Here is a 12,091-nt window from a genome sequence, read left to right as displayed (position 1 = left end):
AGTAATTTAAATGAAAGAAAATTATAATTTAAAAAATTCAGGGGTCCTGGCTTACTATATCAATATATACCTAATTTTTCATGTTTAAGAATATAACTGTTTTCCCTCTTAACGCAGGAACAATCTTCTAAAGAGGGCATACATTTACTAGGATCTGTAGGAAATTGTACATAGCTGTATCCCTGGGAAAAGTCGCATCGACATGTCCTATCACTTTCACTAGAACCATTCGTCTTTATGTTTTGTCCTTCTTCAGGACAATCCGTTTTGCTATAGACACATTCACTATTTCCAATAGTCCAGAAACGAAAGGGTTGATATGTCTCCTTGCTACAGTTCCCTCTAGTTAACGACCCTGATATAATACGCTTATGACCTGATATATAAATAATATTAACAAGTATTCGCAAAAACTACACTGAAAATCAAGTAATCGAAACCATCACACGACAGAATTGTCTTTTTATCATATATCGGCAATGGTTAATGCTTTCAATTATGAAAAATTACATGAAACGCAAGGGGATGAAACGCTACAGGAGACGTAAGGGGATGAAAATATATACAATGTCGAAGTCTTAGGTAAACATTGGTTTTGTTACACTCTTCTTGAACTATCAGTGGAACTCGTTCACATTGACTTGAAGAAATCATTTTAATTATGCGGCTTAACGTACATGATCTTCGATGTTTTGCTATGAGTAAGTTCTATTTTACGGGAGTTTTTACAGTTTTAAATGTGTTTTTGCTGCATTGTTGTTCTTTTCTTCATGTCATTACTTTCTACAAAAATATTTTTATTTCTTCGAAACATTGTATATTCATTACCATATATGTAGTCGTAAGTACGACTAAATCCAAAAGCGTAAGAAAATGTGAAAGAAACAACTAAAATATACAATCAAATTATTACCCCTTCTGTCCCAGTCAGGTCCATTGCAACCTTCAGTATAGTCATTATATAAGCTATCATACAAACAGAAATAACCGTCTGTCTTGTCATGACCACAAACGCTTACAGCGCGTAGTTTCCAGTTTATGGCTTCTGGACATTTCAAGTCATATGAAAGAACACAATTAATGGTAAGCTATAAAAAAGAGAGAACTAGTTAAATTGACATTTTTGCTAAACTGTTTTATCTATAAAAGTAAAATACAATATTAATCATGATTTCTAACAAATTGATATCTCTTATGATGATATTAGTATAACCATACCCAATGCCACCCAATGGTTTTCAATGAACGATGAGGAAACCCTCATACCACTGGGCAGGCTGCAACTGGTCCAAAACATCATTATACACAGGCACAGCGAAAGAATTGCCCCTATATACTCAAGTAACATAAAAAGATATAGGTGAAAACAAAATAAGACATACAGAGGCCAGGAATTCCTGACTTGGGACAGGCGCAAAAGTGCGGCGGGCTTACAGAACTTTGACGTAATCACAACCCCCTCTTTAAAATCTGGCCACAGTGGAAAATATGACATCATTAAACATAACTAAAAATCAGTTAAAAAAGGTCAGAGTCCTTTGTTACAAGGAAAATAAAAAAAAACTGAATATTAATTACACAAATGTACAAACTTGTACAAAATAAGAAATACTAGCAGTTGGCGGGCATACCAGCTCGATATCAGTTTTAACCTACAAGAAGTTATGTCCCAATCGTATGTAAAATCAAACCAAATTCCTCCCTGTACTGTACATGTTTACAGACACTATATTTTCGGCACCTTTGTGCTTTTCAAAAACAAAAGGCATAGAGTAATTTGCTAACTCTTAGTAGGCAGACGTATTTCAGTTAAATCAACCACAGGCATTTGTGTCCAGGATGTTTTTTAATTCTATTTTTTTAAAAACCGTTTCAACTATAATAAGCAGGTTCTGGTCATTTTTCGCTATTTTGACCCTCCCCGAAAGATATGAATTTCGGAGAGGAGGTCAAAATTGCCAAAAAATAGCCAAATTGTCGTCAGAATTTGCTAATAATGGTCGGAAACGGTGAATTTTGGGGGGAAATTGAAGTTAAAATAAAATCATTGACCCATGTGCCTGCGAAATCAATGCTTGAATTTCACTTATCTATAAAAGAAATATATTTACTCTAATAATAGGAAGTAGCAATACAGACAGTAGAGTCGATCGGAAATCCTTGTGCATAAGACACCGATATGATATAACAATATAAGGACATCATATAAGAAACCAAAAAAGTACAATACAAATGAACTAAAACAATAAAAAAAACGAAACAAAATAAAATAAAAACCACGACAACACTACTATTGACCGGAAGTAAACTGAGATGCGTTTTCCTGAAAGTTGAAAAGTGCTTGCTTTCTACAAGATACCGTGTTTTTTTTGTTGAATATCAAATCCGATGTAAGAACAAAAAACGTCTAAGACAGATGAAGGTCGTTAGTCATTTGGATCAATCGGTTCATAGTGAAGTCCTAAAAATATTTATAGCTACGACCTATGGTCATAACGTCTATGTCACAGTTGTTTTTGTGTAAACCACGAAACGAAACCTTATCTAGGGAGTCGATATCATGGCAAAATATTCCTAGAAAATCTTACTAGTTTTGAGATAAACATTCCTGAGAGAAAACCATGATTCTATAACAAAACAGGGATGTAGACTTTGCTGATAGTAATTTTAAACAGTTAAATATTTGTCACCATAACCTGAATTGTTGATAATGATTGACCATTTCCAATATAACATACAACCTTCATCTGTCATAGAAGTGTGGTAGAGCCTGGTATGGATTAATAATGCCAAGACGTGTAAAACTGACTGTAACGTTTATTACAAGAGTAAAAGCGAGCTCTCTGAACATACAACATGTTCAAATATATATACTATTCAATTATATAAGACACATCCATCAATCAATGTGAATCTGGACATAAACACCCCACGTGTCAAGTTCACCCGCCGATCCACCACCTGTGTACAAGCATTCTCTTGACCTCTAGGTACAATTGCATTTCTCCTGACTCGCTCACCACCTGTTACGCTCTGGAATATTATTATTTATGTACAAGTATTTTTTTTACCTCTATGTATAACTGCATTTCTTTTGACTCGCTCACCACCTGTCACGCTCCCCGAATATACAACATGATCATATATATATACCATTCAATTTATGGTTAACATAGACAATATTAATTCTTAAAGTCATTATACATTCCTCCCTTCCTCAACAATAACAATTTAATCAATAATGTCTAAGTACTGTCCTATCATATTTCCCTTTCTATTTTATCGGATTTGGCCATGAACGAACAACACGGTTGGTATCTTGTGCATTCATAATATTGTTTAGTAGTTTTATGTGTGAACCCTTTTGTTATTTTGAATTCTTTAGTTTATTTTTTTGAAGCTGTCCATTAAGTGTTACCGGTTTCTCTCTGTCAATATATATGAAGTTTTCCCCATTCAGCAAGTAGAATACGTACTAAAGACGTGTAGATCAGTACAATCATGCGAATGCCAATACGTTTCCTTAGTTTGTATTCAACCATGCTCTGCAAAAGACATTTTTCTAGCATTGTATACCTCTCAATCACTATGACAATCATTTTGTGGCGATATGTTCTAGCAAAAAAATTTCTACTTAATGATCTCTGAAAGAATTTAAATTGCTTTTTTTAAATTTAGATTAAAGCTGATGCATGTACGTTTTACCATAGCCTTTTTTCAATTAAAGGTCAATGGAGTAAGGACACTACAAGAACTCAACGATATGCTCATCCTCCTCTCCAAAGACAAACGCAGGGCGTTTTGAAAGTGACTACGTATTAAATATATTTACGTATGTGCAAAGCAAAATAAAGGTAGGTAGAAAAGGACGTGCTTGTCAAATTAAAATAAGAACTACATGAAAGTGCCAATGAATTTGAAAATATCTTGGGAGAGGGAAGATGTATCTTTTCAACAAAAGGTTGACGTCACATCAACGGTTTAATTGTTAAATATATCGATCATTAAAACAATAGTACTAACAAGTCTATTGTACACCGTCTATATGCCAAAATTAACATTTTAGTTCATGTTGACGCATTTTTTCTCAAGGGTAGGGGTGGCAATTTTCCACCTAACTTGACTTGAAAAAGTTTAAATATTTATTACTTGGGCTGGGCTCATTTTGAAGCTAAGACATTATATTAATGTACCATACCACACAAAGGCTTCTTAAAACTACGTTATTCTGGAAACAGACAATAACGGGTGACATAGAAAAAAATTCTGAAATTCTGAAAATTCCCATTTTCCCGATTATATAATAATTTTCACCCCAAAAGGAAAATCTACGCGTCTCAATTGATCAGATATGTTGGAAACATCATTATTTTTATCATGAATGCCTAAAATATGAGTTCTACAGTGTCATTATGCTGTGAATGAGAATTCTGTTTGATACTGAGACAAGTTTTCTAGGGGTAGGGGTAATATTTTTAACATTTTTTGAAAACTCGTTCTTGAAAATTAGTTTTTCGTGGTGTATGTACAGTTGCGATCACTTCTAACCTCTCTTTGATCCTTCAGGATTCGTTGTCTTAGAACAGTTCTAAACTGTCAGAAACTGCTCTGACCCGCGACACACCTTGTCAGGGTCTGTCAGGACTTTGGACAAGCTCTGTTATAATATGTCATGTGTCCTGACACCCTCCTGTCAGGAACTGTTCTAGGTAGAACAGATTCGTGAATTAGAAGAGTTCCTGACAGATTCTGACAGTCATTAGCTCGAGAATACTTCTCTGACTGAATTACACACAGTACATGTACGTGATTACGAAAAAAAAGGCGTAGCACCCAAATCCCGATTCGTGCGACGGGATTGGAGGCCTTGCTATGTTTAAACTTGATTTTTTATTCAATATTTAACCAACTTTTATGTATGGCATGCAGTATCAAGAAAAAATATTGCCTGTCGTACCTGCTATGCCCTTGACTTTAAAGAATTTGGACTATATTCTTTTTGGTCATAGATCTAGACACCGGTATGATACGCATTTAAGTCTATAATTTTACATTCTCATGAAAATCAAAAGTCCTCGCACTAATACATTTTGCAAGAATAAGATATTTTTAAAGAATTTTGACTCCAAATAGTATGTCGCAGCCACCACATGATAGTTATATTGAAAATTTAGCATTTTAGTCAATAATTTTAGACCCTCATAGAAATTAAAATTGTGGGCATATGTGAATAAGACATTTTTGAAGAATTTTGACAGAAATATGTGTCACAGTCACCCACATGCTAGTTGTATTGAAAAAAAATAAGCATTTTAGTCAACAGTTTTAGGCCATTATGAAAAATGAAACTGCTCGCATTCATATATTTTGCAGCATTTTTACTGAAATAAAAGTGTCACAGTCACTAATATGAAACTAACATTTTTAATTTCTACATTTGCTACATAGAAGACATGTAGATAAATTGGAAGTGTTCACACGCATATTCGTTGCTAAAAGTGGCATTTTGAAGAATTTCGACCGAAATATTCAGGTATCAATCACCCATTTAATGCTTAAATTGTCAATTTTAACATTTTTTAGAATGATTTGTGACCCTTATGTTATTAAAGTAGCTTTCACTCAGAGAGTACTTAGTCAATCTTGAACTTCGCCAGAATTACTAAACATCTGAAAGTTATCGGTTACCACTTTACACTTAGAACAGAAACATAGATTTATAATTAAATAATTTTATTTAATTAATATCACATGTGTATGACAGAATGTAAAAAAATATACTTGTAAACAATGATCTGTCAGGGAATAGGGCAAAAGGTGCCCGACCCAGGACGGCCTCTGTCAGACCATGTCAGGATCTGTCAGGATTTCTGTTCTATCTGCTGTCGCAGATTCTGACAGATTCTGACAGAATTTTAGAGAGGTTAGAAGTGATGGCAATTGCATGTAGAAAGTTAAATTATCTATCATACGATACCAAATCTGAGACGTTTTAATTGAGCAACTTTTTGTGGATAAATTCTGGCTACAAAAATTGCAAAAAATCATCAACAGAAACCCAGAAGTGTGAACTGTCATAATACTAAATAGAAAATACCAAAGCCATTTTTTTTACTGCTAGGGGTTTTGACATTGAAAAATATGTCAATTTAAGCTATTTTGCGTTTGGATAAGGGTACGTTGTTTTTTTTATTTTACCCCATAACCCAAAGTGATTCCCCAATTTTCTTGGTACCATTGTAAAGCTAAGACATTGGACTGTATGATGATACATACATTTGTCAGTTTACTTCGTTTTGTAAAAAGAAAAGTTCATAGAACATTTAAAAATTTATTGTTGCCTCAACGAGGTATAAAAAAGTAGCAAAACACAAACAAAAATGCTTCAGTTTATTTTTTGGCGACAAAGATTCGTAATTGGGAGATATAAGGGTTCCTGAAAACCATATACAGCAATTATTTATTTTATGTTTTAGTGGGGGAGGGGGGCACTCTGCATTTGTTGAAATAAAGTTTGTTTCCAAATTTGGATAAAAAAATATTTGCCGCCAGCAATGTGAACACAATTGCATTTTAATTCTCAGCTTTTTATAATGTGAATAATTAACCATCCCCATGATCAATATTTTCGTTATTTTGTCCCAAAAATAGTAAAGGTGCCATTGCACCTCAGGAAAAAACAAAACTCGTGTCCGCGTATTTTTCCCCATAATTTTCTGTATTTCTGAATTAAGATTACTTGAGAATATCTTAAGGATTGAGCCGAGGATAAAGGAAATTTAAATATAGATCAGTAACTTCACTAACAAACTCTATAGATAAAGTTGAAAAAGAACTTTGATTTTATTACAAGAACGGATCTAAATCCTTTAATTTCCTTTGGATCCTAGTTAAAAAAGAAAAGTTTACAATCAGAACAGTCCTATGACACCATAATCCAGACGAACAGTGTGGTTGTGAGAGTAAAAAGCATAAAGGTATGCATTGGGTGGTAAATTTTCGTTAAACACCTTGGGGAAAATAAAAATAACTGTTTTACCTGTTAAATTCTTAACTTGTGTCTGATGTGGGCAAAACAAAAGTGACTCTGCTGCATAATTATGTTTTCAAAGACTAATCAAGGGAACTAAGATTCTATCGGAAATCAAAATAATGTAATCCAGGGAGAACGATCAGACATGGATAACAGACATGCACAACAAAGAACATGAAATGACCAAAATATACATACTAAGTAACAAAAGTAAATGGGCAACTCCGCGGACTCCACTCCACTAAAACTAAGACCATGGCCCAGGTGCACCGGCAGTGTAAGCGTCTACTGCTAGAAATAACCTCGAATTGCTCATGAAACAGGAAAGGAAAACTATGACACAATGAATAAATCAGTTTTCATGGTACAGATGGAAACACCGTGACGATCCACGAGTTCATGACTACCATGAAACTTCTGTAGTGATGACTTCAATCTTGTAGTAACATAACCCTGTTCCTGAAACCTAATTGTAAGACGTCTAGCGCAATATAAAACGTCCGCGTAGTTAAGCTCTTGCATAACGTATGAGTTGTGATATACAACAGGTGTTGAAGGTGTATTCCAACAGATTAAAAGAAAGTTGACAATATGGAATGAACAGCATCGCTTTTGTCGTATTGTTTAGTCAATAGTTTGACAATACGTAATGAAAAGTCATCGTGTTTGTCGTATAATTTAGACATCACTAGGATTTAATTCTATCTAATAAAAATATGCACTATCAAATAGACATTTTATAAACAAGCATTTATAAAATGCCAAAAATTCTCCATATATTGGTGGCGCAAGTGTACACATTATTAGATGCAATTGAGTGACCCAGATTCGCATTTGAAGAGTACATGTATTATTCCCTTCTATATACATGTATCAACCTTAATTGCTCAACTGGTATTGTTATATATCCTAATACAATGGAATTTCCATATTACCGTATCAGAGAAATCATTTTATCTACTAAATGTGTTTCTATCTATACATGAAGCTACAGAATATACTACAAGTATCATGTATGGTTTTTAAGTTTTAAGTTAAATAAACCTGTCTTTGTTCACACTGCACATAATTACTCGAAAAAACTTCCACCAACGTTAATAAATTTGATTAATTGTATTTTTATTAGACTTAGATAAATTTGCTTTCGCGTAATGATTTTAAACTGTTCTCTGTTAATTGTTAATATATGACAATAGACACCTATTTCCGTGTGATAATGACATGTAATATAAGTATTAGATGGTTGCTCAAGATTTCAATCCAAACGGAAGGAGATTTTGGGAGATATGCCTTAAACCGTTAGGGCCAAAAACAAGTATTTCATAGAATTGATCTATATACATGCAACTAAAGCAAAGGAATGTCTCAGGTACTGCTCTACATTTCTCTATACCACTAAGGTTAGACTGGTTTTGACTCTTTAATAAATGATGAGCCAAAAAAGGGCAAGAAGCCAGCATTTTCCTAAAGTACCAGGTACAAGTACATTGAATATTGATCTTTTTGACATTGCACAACAAGGTGCCATTTTGGGGGTTGTGACTTGATCTGATTAAGAACTATGGGTAAAAAAGATCATTTTCCTGATGTTTGGATGTAACTTGAGTAAAACAGAACCGATCTCTTTGAAATTGTACCACAATGTGCCTTTTCTCAAAAGGAAAGTTTAGACTGATTTGAACCAAACAAGTGCCAAAAAGGCCAGGTGGATTCTGGTAAAATTTTCATCATATGTCAATTCAATCCAAATTCATAGCTATATCAAACTTGAATAGTGTGTCTATTCTTGCTCAGTACCCACTTTTTCAAGATTCAACCCTGCAGTCACATGAAAATGTCATAGAGGACGTATTTTACTTGATTATAGGTTTTTTTTAGAGTACAAAGTTTTAGTTGTTTGACATACACTTTGTAGATGTGTTATTTTATTATTATTAATTTACTTGTCTTCCACCACCGAATGGAATTTAATGAAACTTACATAGAATATTTAAGTTGCAAATTTTGGATATTTGTGTGGGGTTACAGAATCAGTGGCGCCCCTATGAAAGTATTGGAGTGGCCTAGCCTCCCCGGATATCATTTGCTGTTAAATACCATGCACAACATTTTCTTTTGTAGCCAATGCAAACACATTCAACGCAAAACGAGTTTTCTCTAAGGGCGATACCAGTCTGTGTCCACACTTGTCCAAAAAGAAAAACAAAACAAAACAAAAAACAATGAATGAATTATAACGTATCAGTACATGCAGTGATTCATACATATATATACCTCTGATTCAATATGGCTTCTCTGAAACAGGAAGTTATTTCCAAACTCGGAAAATAGAAATTATGAAACATATCAGCAATAAAAGTTTATAACTAGAAAGTGCTAAAAAGAAGTAAATTAATGAGTTTAATTACAAAAATGTAAATGTGTCCAATAAAAAACGACGACTTAAAACAAGTAAACGCGGTATCTTTCCGAATAGAAACGCCTATTCTAACAAACTAAGGTTTTTTTTATTTATTTATTTAACGTCCTAGACTATTCTTACGAGTCTCGGAAGGACGGCCGGCTATTCTATAAATACAAAATCTTTAAATACCACCCTTCAATTCGCGTCATATTTTTGTCGAGGAAGTCTATTTATAGACTGAACTGTCGGCAACCAAATTACGTAACCAGGATTGACATTTAAACTACCAAAATAAGACTGGTTGTAGGGTTTGTAAGTCTCGTTCTAGTTTCAGTTTTCCTTCAGGAATTTTAGATGTAGAATGTATTGAAATCCGAAGGCCGGTCTGCGTTTTTTATTGTTCACTTCCGGGAAATGAAAACGCTGTATCACTATGCAAAATCTTCTATTACTATGCTTTTCTTAATATTTTTATCCAGTAGAACTAGATATTTGTCGTTTTTTATCAGTATTTTTTTCACAAAAATATATTTTGCTTTTAAACTCAAAGCTATGTTAATGACGAATATCTTTGCATTTGAATGGGAGATGAGGACCCATTCTCATGAAATCACGGAGTCACGTGACGAGACTTACATACCATATTCTCCTTACAAAGTAATCGTTCGGCCGCCGATCATACTCCCTGACAAATTTGTGATGTTTCCTTTATGTACGGCGTATAACTATATAGCGCTGCGGACGGCTAATGATTTTTCGAACTTGAATGGGCCTAGAGGTCATACGCCAATGGAAAGATAAATTAATGTAGTTTTTTAATGTTATTCTTTTCTAACTGAAAAATGGTTAAAGTTTTCTGCTATTTTGCAATAGTTAGAGGATGGATCAAAAATCAATTTACCCAATACACTTTGTTAGTTTAAACATATTTATTCAAGTATATAAGCACAAGCAAATACAGTATACACATTTACATACAAACTCATGGTTTGAAAGAAGTTAAATAGCTTATACAAAGTTCCATGTCCTTAAGTTTAAAATTGCAAGAATATTCTCATAAATAAGATACATGTGGAATGATTTTCTTTACTGACGAGTGAATAAGACAAATGAATAGAAAAACAAAAATGGAATTACAAAGTTAGTGAAGAGGTGCAGTACATGGAAGTTAAGCATTTATAAGCCTTTTACTTTTGATAATAAACTTCTAAACTTTAAGAAAAACTTAGACATTTTGTTCAACATTTAGAATATTTAAAAAAAAAATAGCCATACAACAATATATTTACAGTAATATGTACATCAAGTGCCATAGAAAACATGATTTCATTTCGTAATAAAATATATTTGGGACAAAAGAGCAAAAAAATGGGAAGTTGATTCGACATGACCACAGGTGCAATTAGGGGAATTAACAAGGTTACGACTGAACAGATGTTTGTTGAGTGAAGCACTGTTCATTCGCTGTCTGGCATGTAATATTTGTCCAAGTCGTGTACCGATAAAGTAAAGATTCAAGAATTTTATCCAATGTTCCTGAATCTTATTTCTAAAAATGTTAGTGGAGCTAGAACTCCTGGTATTTTTGGGGAAGTTTTTTTCCCACAGTTTAACTGTTGCTGGCAGAAAGTATTCAGAGCAAAAGTTAGTTCCCATGCGAATTTCTATAATATTTTGTGATTGTCTAATATAATGTCCATGCAAGGAATCAACCGAGTTTGGAATAACGATTGCAAATACTCTGGAGTTTACTTGTTCATAATCTTATATAATGATATGAGTCTATGGTTGTTTATTGGGGTTAAATGTCCAAGCAGCAACATTTCAGCTATATTCAGACGATGAACATGATATTGATGATAATATGAACATGAAATGATGATGAAATGAAAAAGGGATGGGACACAAGGACAATGGGATCGACAAATTTTGATTGCCACTGGAAATAGGGAGAGGTGGGTAGGGTCGGGCAATTTAGCCTCCTGTGGCGGAGCCCTATGGTTCCTACTCCGGGAGAATACCACAGTAGGGTTCTTTAACGTGCGAAGAACGTGGCATCTTTCTTAACACGGTGCACCACTATGATTTGCGGTCAGGTTTTCCGTATTATAGCCTGACAACCCAACATGTAACACGCCAGGGGTACCCCATTCCACCACCTGGGTCACACATCCCAGTTGCTCTGTGGGCAGAGCGCCCTAGCCCCCGGCTAGGGTTCTGAGCACTATTTAGTCGCCTTTTACGACAAGCTTAGCGCTGCTGCAGGCCTATTCTTTTAACACCCGGACCTGCATGGAGCAATATGAGTCTATGTTTTTCCCTTCCCGTTTCCTCGTTTATTGATAGATGTTAATTTGGTCCATCTCGTCACATAGCTCCTATTTGAACTTCATGCTTATTTACTAAGGACACTGTCGAATTGTCCCAAATAACATCACCATATTCTAAAATTGGCCGAATAAAAGAAAAATACATTTTCTCTAAGGTGATTCTATCAAGAATGAAACGCATCTTTCTTAAAATATTAATCCTACTATAAGCCTTTTTTTACTATTTGTAATCAATGTGGTCATGCCAAGGACCATTATTTGAAAAAAATGATACCAAGATGTTTATGGGATTCCTGAAGGTCCTGGCAATTCATCATCAAAGGT

The 12,091-nt window shown here is 34.2% G+C and overlaps 1 protein-coding gene across 1 annotated transcript in view; it reads right to left on the bottom strand.

Annotated features, from left to right (window-relative positions):
• LOC148613071 (uncharacterized) overlaps nt 1-9,347 on the bottom strand; it is a 33,767-nt gene extending 24,420 nt beyond the window's left edge. Inside the window, exons 1-4 of the mRNA XM_088595083.1 lie at nt 9,308-9,347; nt 3,477-3,545; nt 914-1,088; nt 71-376 (exon numbers count right to left, since the gene is read on the bottom strand). Of these exons, the coding sequence (XP_088451209.1) occupies nt 71-376; nt 914-1,088; nt 3,477-3,542 (547 nt within the window). The 5' untranslated portion in view covers nt 3,543-3,545; nt 9,308-9,347. The remainder of the gene's footprint in view (nt 1-70; nt 377-913; nt 1,089-3,476; nt 3,546-9,307) is intronic.
• Between the last annotated feature and the right edge of the window lie 2,744 nt (nt 9,348-12,091).

Source organism: Perna viridis, chromosome 7, assembly GCF_037379345.1.
Source record: "Perna viridis isolate PV_CMFRI_1.1 ecotype Kerala chromosome 7, ASM3737934v1, whole genome shotgun sequence".
Taxonomy (NCBI): domain Eukaryota; kingdom Metazoa; phylum Mollusca; class Bivalvia; order Mytilida; family Mytilidae; genus Perna; species Perna viridis.
This window is presented reverse-complemented; position numbering and strand designations above follow the sequence as displayed.